The 11,324-nt window shown below is 37.7% G+C and overlaps 1 protein-coding gene and 1 long non-coding RNA gene across 8 annotated transcripts in view; one reads left to right on the forward strand and one right to left on the reverse strand.

Moving 5' to 3' along the window:
* Positions 1 to 3,974, forward strand: part of LOC127451675 (uncharacterized) — a 32,788-nt gene extending 28,814 nt beyond the window's left edge. Inside the window, exon 3 of the long non-coding RNA XR_007899128.1 lies at positions 3,830 to 3,974. This is a non-coding gene — a long non-coding RNA (uncharacterized LOC127451675). The remainder of the gene's footprint in view (positions 1 to 3,829) is intronic.
* cpt1a2b (carnitine palmitoyltransferase 1A2b) overlaps positions 1 to 10,309 on the reverse strand; it is a 55,658-nt gene extending 45,349 nt beyond the window's left edge. For 5 of the 7 annotated variants that reach the window (XR_007899127.1, XM_051716526.1, XM_051716527.1 and 2 more), the window contains exons 1-3: positions 3,802 to 3,942; positions 2,009 to 2,148; positions 433 to 604 (exon numbers count right to left, since the gene is read on the reverse strand). Coding sequence is in view for 6 of the 7 variants with exons in the window: in XM_051716526.1 (XP_051572486.1) it covers positions 433 to 604; positions 2,009 to 2,148; positions 3,802 to 3,942 (453 nt within the window). In the remaining variant the exon portion in view is untranslated. Of the gene's footprint in view, positions 1 to 432; positions 605 to 2,008; positions 2,149 to 3,801; positions 3,975 to 10,233 lie in introns of those variants that run through there. The other 2 variants (XM_051716529.1, XM_051716528.1) reach the window with 2 other exon arrangements.
* Positions 10,310 to 11,324: the final 1,015 nt, after the last annotated feature.

The raw sequence follows: 11,324 nt of genomic DNA on the forward strand, positions 1-11,324 counted from the left end.
TCAGTGATTGAGCGTGGCATGATTGTTTGTGCCAGATGGACTGGTTTGAGTATTTCTGTAACTGCTGATCTCCTGGGATTTTCACATACAAGAGACTCTAGAATTTACACCTAATGGTGCCAAAAACAAAAAACATCCAGTGAGTGGCAGTTCTGCAGATGGAAATGCCTTGTTGATGAGAGAGGTCAACAGAGAATGGCCAGACTGGTTCGAACTGACAAAGTCTACATTAACTCAGATAACCACTCTGTACAATTTTGGTAAGAAGAATATCATCTCAGTATGCTATTCTGAGATGCGGGTTGGCACTGATTTGGCGGCAAAACGGGGACCTACACAATATAAAGCAGGTGGTTTTAATGTTGTGGCTGATCGGTGTATAGCCATGATATTTTCTAAAGGCTAGGTTACATGTAATACTAAAGTACTGACCGCCCAGACTTTGGTCTTGGTAGAGATGCAACCATGTTTCTCAAACATCCATTGATGGTACGACAGGAGAAGCTTCAGACAGAACTTCAGAGCCAGAATGAGGGACAACCACAGCAGAGTACTGAACACCAATGCTGACAGCATAGTCTGCCCCTGAGCACTCAAAGACAGACTGAGAGGAAAGAACCAGAGAGAAATAAATTAGCATCATGTCTTACAAATGAGTATCAGGTATAGGCAATAAAACATATGTTCAATATATCCTAGAATCAAATGCTGTTATTTCACACAGACATGCATTAATAAAATTTCCAAGGTTAATAGTTAAAGCACACATAAAACATTTGACTACCCCAGAACTGAGGACACCTATCCACCTTTTTCTTGAACGTGGAAGTGTTTAAGGAGGATGACGTGAAGATATGGACCCAGGTTAGTTACATTAATATCAAACTATTTCGACTTATGACAGCCAACGACTGAACTTCGCCTGAAGTCATGTTTACTCCAACTAACACTTAAAGCAATATTTCACCCAAAATGATAATTCCCTCATCTTTTACTCGCCCTTATGCCTGGTCAAACTCGTATGACTTTCTTTCTTTTGCAGAACAGAAACAAAGATGTTTTAATGGAGATACGATGTCTGTTTGTCCATCCAATGCAAAAGAATGGTGACCAAATTTTCCATGCTTCAAGAAGGACATGAATGCAGCATAAAAGTAATCCATACAACTCCAGAGCATTAATCCAAGTCTTCTGAAGCCATCCAATTAATTTGAGAACCGACCAAAATATAACTTTTTTTCACTGTAAAATCTCGATATCAGCAGTCTCACTGACATCCTAGGAAGTGTAATTAAACTTAAAATCATGATCGTGCCTAGAGACTGCAATGGCAAGATGTACAGTTAAAGTGGAGTTACATTTTTATCTGTTCTCACCCAAAATTGACTGGATTGCTTCAGAAGACATGGGTTAAATCACTAGAGTATCATAGATTACTTTTATGCTGCCTTTATGTCCATTTTAGAGCTTGAAGGTTTGGTCAGTGGACAAACAAAACTTGTAAGGATAAACATCATATCAAACACCATACGAGTCTGAGAAGACATAAGGGTGAATAAATGATGAGAGAATTATCATTTTTGGTTGAACTATTCCTTTAAAATGGTTGTTGTCTGTATGGAACGATGGTGTTGATAGTCTTTACATTGCTTCTTATGAAAACAGAAACCAGAAAACAGTCCAGCTGCAATTAAAACTATCAAGGCGGTACCCAGTGGTTAGTCAGGAAAACTGTGGATATGGGAATGACCATTTTAAAACTGTAGTGTGTAACTTCTGTGCCATTACCACCACCAAACGGAATTGAAAAAATATAAAATAAATATATAAAGACTATAAAATAAATTGTGCTCTTTTATTAGCCTGAATTTTACCATGCCAATAAAAAAGGCATTACAATACAAATTACTGTCCATTGTCTTAGGAGTGTGTCATTGCAAGGTATTAACTATTTTGAAGAATAGCCTGTTGTGTCATCAGTGTGCTGAAGAGTAAAGGGAGGTGTTACCTGAGGGGCAGGTGCTCCTGTATCTTAGCAATTAGGCCCATAGACGGATCGGACTGCATGTACATAGTGGCCAGGATTGCTATGACAACAAAAAGCAAGGAGGAGGGGCTAGCTGGGTATACACCTTTTATGATTCTGTTCTGTCCAAAAATAAAAAATAGAACATTCGTAAGTATTAATGGAAGCTATGTACATACACATGCATGCACACGCATTTGGGCAACACAAACGCAACATGTTCGTGAAACAGACAAGCTTAAAGGTGCAATATGTAAAATTTTTAATATAATATTCGCCTTTTTTTTGCCAATGTGTGAACGGCTTGTAACGCAACTTAAAAAATGAGCCCTTCCTGGACTTTCTAGGTTGCCTATTAAAGCCTGTAGACTGATTTTCATGCGAAGGAAGCGGGTCGCTTTTGCTGGGAAAATCCAAAGGTTGTGATGTTTTGCACGCTCCCGAGAGCCTTGCCTCAGTGCTTCCTTATTTAACAGTGTCAACAGACAGTCTGCAACACTAGATCTACTGAATCCCTTCTGGATAAGCGGGAACGTGATCACACTCGAGCGAAAACTAGAGTTAACATTGGCAGGATATTTGATTCCTGGAGGGACCTTCGTTCATTTTTGGGGATCAAAACCGACCCTGAAGAATTGCCGTTCTTCTTATTGGACAGGTAAGCTTACATAACTGCAAAGCATGTAAAATATAGTGCCATAAGGATAGATCTGTGTAATTTTAGCTAACTTGACCTTGCCTGCTAACGCTGACAAATTGCAAGCTACCTTGCTTCATAACTTTCAAATAATTTCAACGATCTTCTCTTTATACTAAAAGTCAGGTATGCTGATTCACAGTAACTGACATAATGTTCATCTGTAATTATTCAGCAAGGTAAACTACGATAACACATGAAATGAATGCTAGACAATGTTCAAGATAATACAAAAAGCTCTATTCATTAGTGTAACGTAACTTGGTTATACAGAAAGTATACAATCTATTATTATAAAAAAATAGCGCATCGATATATCAAAATGACAGTTGTGATGGGATCACATCAATACTGAATTGTCAACATATTTATAATGTATAGTCTATTTTATAAACAATTTCTGTCATCATCCACCAAATTTTGCTAACAGCTATTAGATAAAGCTGGCTAGCTAACTGTGTAATTTTAATTATGCTACCTTATCTGTCATCATGATGCCGGTGAATCACATTCAGTCTCTTTGTTTTTGTTATGCCCGCTCGCGTCCCTATACAGTGTGTGCGCACGCGCGATCACGAGCAACAGGCTGCAGTTCACTTAACGGCCACAGGTGTCATTAAAAACGAGGGTTTCTGAATCTTTCATACTGCACCTTTAAACTCAGCTTAAAGTTTATTGTTCATTCTGGCAGCAAAGCACAAAGGTGTTTTGTGCAAACAGTGGAGCAAAACTATCCAAGGATTCTTAGAATTTTAACGCTGAATAATAATGCAGTTTGTGAGGAGAATGCATCACTTAAGGAGCCAAATTTTTCTAAAGCACAAAATGCCTGTATCTGCTTCTGGTATGGTGTTTTAATGGCATGGGAAAAAGAGCAAACAGATGTCTTCTGTTTCCGATAAATGCACAGAGCATTCCTCTGACAACTTTACCCAGTTCTTTGTGAAAAAACAAGACTAAATACAATGCAGTGCACCGAAACTATAAACTTCATGTTTTATGATTTTGTGGAGCAGGGACTACAGAGGCTGAGACATGAACACATACAATGCCAAGCTAACTCATTCAAGTGACTGACTCTAATCCTGCTGATGCGTTTCTTCCAGGACCGCAATCCAGAGAGGTAGATTTGATTGAGGGCCTGGTAGGAGAGGTGCAGGTTGATCCCCTCTGCAGTGATGGTGAACTGAAACGCTACTGCCTGGTGTGCCTCTGCCATCACTACATAGACACAGAAACAGCACTGGATGCCTGAAATACAAAAAGCAGAATATGTTGTGCTTTTTTTTTTTTTTTCACTGTAATGGTTCTCCCCTTAAGGATGATGTTGAAGCCCAGAAGGAATTGCATGAAAATTCCAAACAATATCTTCAGAAAGGCCACATAATGAAACTGTTGTCATTCTACCAGTTGCCTCACAATCTGTTAAACATTTGCAAAAATGCTAGAAAACAGTTTTGACAATGTTAAAACAAACTGTAAGTACTAAAGGGGCTATACCTATGACATCAATGCCTCCCAGTGGTGTCTTTATATACAATTTTTGAAATCAGCTGTAGAGCCATTTACCATATTTAATATATCAGATAGGATTATTTTCAAATCTTATATGTTGCCTTGTTTCCAGTATTTTAGCCATGTGTAAGAGTGTATATAAATTAAACAAATTATGATAACCTAATATTGCAGAAAACTAGAAAGCGATACATGGTGCACTTGAGCAACATAGTAGAGTGGGACATGTAACTCAGTTTAATATGAAAATGATGTGGTCAAGCAGAGATGGAGTGAACAGGTTATACAAAGTGAGCAATTATTATGTGTACACAAAGGCTTATGATGTTTGGCTCAATTGCAAAATAGGGATTTGGTGTGGAGTGACAGATGCACAAAGTATGCTCAGGAGGTATTCCCTCTTCCAAGTCACTTTCTTTCACCAGCAAACTAGAAGTGGAACATGCCTCAATCTCCAGGAGCGCGTTTACTGATAATGTGTCTTTATATTAGTTTATGCATTCCCCAGTCGTTGAATGGCACCATTAAAAAATTTTTTAAAAAAGGGCGGCATAAAATTTACAGAAAAAAAAAATACATATCCAGTCCATGACGTCTAATGAAATAATGAACTCACTACCTGAAAGGAATATTCAGGGTTCAATACAAGTTAAGCTCAATCGACAACATTTGTGGCATAATGTTGATTACAAAAAATATATATATTTTGACTTTGCCCTCCAAAAATCTGGATTAAAGTGAGCACTTACAGTGGAAGTGAATGGGGCCAATCCGTAAACATTTAAATACTCACTGTTTCAAAAGTATAGCCACAAGATGTAAACAAAATGTGTTAACATGATTTTATTGTGATAAAAATCACTTACTAACCTTTTCCGTATAAAGATATAGCCAATTTTGCAACTTTCATGCCATGACAACATAACACCTTAAACCCTAAAATGACTGTAAAACAATTATTTATACAACTTCACAGCTCAAATAATACATGAGTTTTTACAGACAAATTAATGTAAGCGCATTTGTAAATTATAAGCTTCACATTTCTGCCTTAAAACATCCAAAAAATTGGCCCCATTCAGTTCCATTGTAAGTGCCTCATTGTAACTTCGATTTTTGCTTCTTATTTTAAAGAAAAGGAATGATTCAAAATAATTTTTATTGTAATCAACATAATACCACAAATGCTGTCGACTGGGTTTAACTTGTATTTAACCAGGAATATTCCTTGCTAGACATAACATGCAGGACATGGTGAAGGAGTTAAAGACCCCGTGAAATCAAATTAAAGTTTTGCTGCTTTCAGTCCATATCTATTAGCTTTAAGGTCATCTATATGATAGTGCACTTCTAAACGTTGACAAAATTCATTTTCAGAAGATATAAGCATTTAAAAACTGCATTTTCTCTCTCTTCTGGTTTAAAAAAAACTCAGGAACATCCATGACATCACACAGAGGTTGAGAAACCTTGTCCAATCAAGTGCTTTCTAGAAGGAGAATGCACCCTCCCCCTACAAATATTCAGCACGTATTATGCTGATAACTGGTGCTGATCAGGGCACTTCGAAGGGAGCACAATCCATTCTGTAGGGTCTTCAAAAGATTTTCCAATAAGAATTGCTTAAAAAGTGAGTTCTGACTGGCAGTTATCACCTTTCAGCCATCTGAAGCTCTCACAGTGAAGGGTAATTGTCTTTGAAGGGAATAGGGCAAAGGGATGATCAGTTCTGAATGGGATGTGCCAGCGTGGGAGCTGGATGCGAGGAAAGTTGCTGGAGTTTATTTATATATATTTTTTGCAGCTGGAGGTTTCTTGGGATGTATAGCTTGAGTAAGTGTTCTTTATTCTTAATACTTAGTGTATTGAGATTCAAAACATGGATATATTTTGTCCCTTTCTCACTGCAAGAACTAAAGCCATTTTGGGCAATTTTACTCTGAACTACTACTTTTTGTCATTTTTGCACATGATGAACTACAGTTCCTCTTAGCTGTTTAGAGGGACTTTTTTAGTGCCTTAGTAGGTACTTTTGGGAGAAGTAGTACTGTGGGAGGGGTTGCAGCCTGAGATGGATCAAACACATATGATGCACAAAGTTATGAGAAACACAAGGAGTCTGCAGCCGCCATGAGAAAAACTTGTAGCTGCCAGCCTACTACTCAGAGGATTACACTAATTTTCCAATTACATTAACAAAAATAATATAAAACCAACGACGTATTAAAAGTGTATTGCCTGTTTCACATATAATGTGTGTGTGAGGGGTGAGCAGAGCTGCTGCGTGACTTCAACTGGAGACGTGGTTTGAGTTTCTATTGCATCTGTACTGTGACTAAAAAATAAATAAATAATGATTTCTGGATTACAACATTAAAGTTTTCCTGGGATAACGGACATAAATAATAAGATATTTATCGAGAGTGGGTAATTGAAATCTATTATAAACTTTAACGTCATAAAATCTTATTTACATGAGGAAAGTGTTACTGTGTGGTTAAGTTGCATCAAGAAGTCAATGGGTGAGTAGTTCAGTACAGTATTTTATATTAATTAAAAAAGCCTTATTTGTAAAATATTGTGTTTATAAATAGGTTTATATTGCAATTTTAACATGTTTTCCACTGAGTTCAGCATGTGCTGAAGTGTGCTGAATGGTTAAATTAGTCTGAGTGCCTCATTTCTCCTCTCAGGGTGTGTTCTCACTTGGCAGGTTTGGTTCGATTAAAACGAACTCTGGTACGATTGCTCTGTTAGTGCGGTTCATTTGAACAAGTGTGAACGCTGTCACCCGAACCTTGGTGCGCACCAAACATAAAAATACACTTCTCTCTCCACTGCCCCTCCCCGAGATTCCTCCAAGAAGGCCAAGTAGCTGCCCCATTTTTTTTAAATGAATCTAAATTGCCTAGCCTTCTACATGACATTTCCTCGAATGCCGCCACCCTCCCCATCTCTGTGCACCACTCTTGAAATGAGGGCGCTCCAGCCGACTTCCATCCCCAAAGAACAATCTGTCCGCCAATAATAAGGACCCAATTTTTTATATATTTATCCCCTATATTAATGACTGTTTCATTGCCTAAAATACAGAGTCTGGGGCAAAATTAAATTTGAGTGACCAATACGTCACACATAAAACTCTGAACCCTCAACCAAAATTCTTGGATCTTAACAGACCACCAAAAAACATGGGTTGTGTCCCCATCTTCTGATTGGCATCGCCAGCAGGTGGGTGTGTCTTTCAGACCAAGCCTATACAATCTAGAGGGAGTCCAATAGAATCAATGTAAAATCTTAAATTGCATAAGGCGCAGCCTTGCATCTCTATGTGTAGACTTTAAATTTTTTAGAATCCTAGCCCACACTCCCTCCTCCAGTACTAAGTTTAGATCTTTCTCCCATAATCTCCTGAGAGAAGCCAAAGCTCCATCCCCCCAGACTCTGAATTAGCAGGGAGTAATACACTGATGCCTCGTGACCGTTTCCAAAAGCAGTAATCACCACTCCCAGAGTATCTGCTGCTTTAGGCGGGTGTATGCTACTCCCAAAAATAATACAGAGCAGGTGGCGCTGCTGTAAATACCTAAAGAACTGAGACCTGGGAATCCCAAAATGTTGAACCATATTTTAAAGGATCTCAACACTCCACTCTCATACAGGTTACCGAGCGTAACCTCCCTCTCAATCCACTCTGTCACTGTTCGGTTCTTAAGTCTTTGGAAAAGCAGGCCGGTATTCAGATCACTTCTCAAGCTTTCCTGGTAAGCAGCTCTCCTTGGGGTCCCCCTTGTCAGCAATCGCCCTCTGGGGAATGATCGCCACCGATTGCACTGACCTAAGGACGGCCCTGCTTGTACCTTTGTCTTTTTGTCTGATTTTCAAATTATGCTTCAAATCAAAGTTTGTAATGTTGTGATTCACTTTGTACCTGGCTGCTTTGTTTAATGGCTTACAACTCTTTTTGATGAAGGATTTTATGAAAACTCTGGAAAAAATGAATAATAAAAATATTTCTGGAACCCAGAAGGCTGATAAAGTGGGAGGGCACAGTTGAGCTCTATAGAGCTGTTCAGCTGTGATGTCATTTTGTTGGTGAAACCGGAAGATAATTCATCATGGGTTCCCTCGGGATTAATTTATGAGTGAAATAATGTGGTAAACATTACATTACTTGACGATATGTGGACGTTTTGTTCTACAACAAATGACACACTTTCATACCTCAAACGTGAATTTTGAAGCCGCTGTGTTTTTTTTTTTTAAGTATGTAATTCAATACGGCTTCAAAATTCATGTTTGAGGTATGACTGTGTTTAATCTATATTGTAGAACAAAACGTCCACATATCGTCAAGTATTGTTTACCACAGGTCATATTTTACACATAAATCCAAAAACCCCATTTTAAAAAAGAAAATCCAGGAAATCTATGGCGAATTAGACTTCCAGGTTTTTGGTAGGAAATAGGTCAAAACACCAAAAGGAAGGAAGGCACTTCACAGGGACTTTAAAGAAACAGCATATAAACAGATCTGTGTAAGAAAGCAATGAAAACTAGACAACGACATTTTATCCGGTATTGCGTAGTCTGGGTCTGAGTCAGTGATAAAAAAAAATTATAATAATAAATAAAAAAAAAAACATTTGTTAAACATTAAACCTGGATTTCATAAGAAAAATTGTTAAGGAAGATAAGGGGCAATGAGTTGAATTACTGAGCAAGTAAACTTACAGAATGCTGTTAAACTGGTAAAATGTGGTATGAGTAACGACACTAGAGTGCCAGAGCGAAAAAAAATTATTTACTCAGGGCACAGAGTTCACATTGAAGCGCGCGCGTCTGGCTGTCTTTGCTACGAAGAAGTAACATCACGAGACCACCCGGGGATGCCGTGCTCGAGCGTGACGCATACTTTGGGTGTGCGGTAAATTTAAAGTTAGTTTTATATATTTGACATTCGCGACAATACCCATCAAAATCTCCAAACCAACTTGGAAATGCATGAATAGGTTTTCTTTGACTAGCAAAGCTGAATTTTAATAATACATTTCATATCAATTTTATTAGCCCTATAAATCAATTGAACAATTTAACCATTTGATATTATGATATCACAACAAATATGAAATGTTCTTAAAAATATCCCTTTCATGACACAAGGCTCTGTTTGTGGAATTTACATTCTATATGTTTTCAAATAAATATAGTAGTGTAAATGTTTGTAATATTCTTATTCCATTAAACTCAATGACCGTTTCACCAAGAGACCAACTGTAAAACACTGTTCTTCATATAGCACAAGTGTTTTACAGTTGGTTTCATGTCTCTAGGTCAAACGGTACAATTGATATGAAGAAAAAAAAGATCTTTTTTTTTTTTATTTAGCTTTGTGCTAAGCAAAGAAAACCTTTTCATGCATTTCCAAGTTTGTTTGGCTTGAAAATGTTACAGGCACGGAGAGTTTAATGGGTACTTTCAAACATAAAACTAACTTTACCGCACTTTGTTTGGGTGTGGCGCCATTACTAAACATCTTAGGTCAACTTAAAATCTCTCTCGAGAATTTATAATTCCGCTCAAACGAAAGCACGTTGTAGATTCTAATGAGTTTGGGTTTATTTTGCATATAGAGCAACACGAAAAAGTTAAACTTGTTGCATAGTTTTTGCTAGTTTGTTATACAATTTAGTGCGTGCCATGTTTTAATGGGTATCAAAGTGACCAGCTTTCAAATTTCTGGAGGAAAGAAAAACAAAGACTGTTTTTTTTTATTGACTACACTGACTTAGAAAATTAAACAAACGTCAGCACAAAATTTTACACACTTTCCAAAGTGCTCAGTCCGTTCACTACCTGCAGCACTCCAGAACACTTTACTCATCGCTCACACGAGAAACAAGCATAATTACCGGTTACATAAAGCACTTCAAACCAAATCAAACGAGTCGTTCTTCTTTCTTATACAAAATTATAGCATGAATAAAAGCCATACCTGTAGGTTTGAATTGTGTTTCCAAAACAGATAAGACTAAAGGCACAGCTGTGAATTTCACGCTCCCCACCCTTTCACTTCGAGAAAGCAATCCATACCTGAGCTGATGTGTGTAAACTCACTGGCAGTGTTGCCAGATTGGGTGGGTATTGTGCTACTTTCAATAGATTTGTGCGGGGAATAATGTGTTTAGGCGGGTGAACAAAATTTGGGCTGCTTTTGCTGGTTTTTAAAATGATAAAATAAAAAATTTCCATTGCCCATGCAATAAAATAAAGAAAACGTCTCCACACACAATCATTTAATCACTGATTGACAGAACATGTGTTTAATTCTGTTCAGAGGAGCTTCGAGTTGGCACACCCACCAGTGAGTTCTGAATGTGCGCGATCTGCAGGTATTGCTGGTTAATATTTGTGATAGAAATGAGACAATCTTAATGACAAATTGGTAAAAATGTAAGAGAACATATCGAAAATGGCAAAATTACCCAGATATCAAGTGGTGGTTAATGCCAGGACTTATCTGTGGAGTTTTTCTTGGAGAAACTGCACTTTTGAGTTTCTCCCATGACCAGGCCACTGATGCCTTTTTGCTAGAAGTTAAATGCTGTTGACAACACTGTTGGATATATCGTGAAGTTGGCACTCATTGTGATCATAGACAGTAGTATCATAAAGTGACTTGAATTTGCTGCTCTTTCTTGACTTATGGTTGTGCGCACAGGAACACGGAATGATTGAAAATCAGCTGAGTTACGTCATGATGACGGTTGTCTAGGAACTTTGACTGTTCTGTGTATTAGCGAATTCACCTTACTTAAATGACTACAAAGATTTAGTTTTCTTGGAATTTGCAATGAGCCATAGCAGCGTAAAAAGGTAGGACAGCTTATATAAAACCTTTATATGACATAGCCTAATTAAAAAATAGGCCTATTGAATGGCAAACACATAACTGCAATCATAGCACAATGGCATACTTTCATTACGATTTGGCTTCTTGAAATCCCAGGGCAGCATATTTGTTCCTTTTCTGTACTTGTGTGTTTGTTTATATAGTGAATAAAGAAAAATGGGTAAATGGAAAGG

The sequence above is a fragment of the Myxocyprinus asiaticus genome, chromosome 14 (genome assembly GCF_019703515.2).
Source record: "Myxocyprinus asiaticus isolate MX2 ecotype Aquarium Trade chromosome 14, UBuf_Myxa_2, whole genome shotgun sequence".
Taxonomy (NCBI): Eukaryota; Metazoa; Chordata; class Actinopteri; order Cypriniformes; family Catostomidae; genus Myxocyprinus; species Myxocyprinus asiaticus.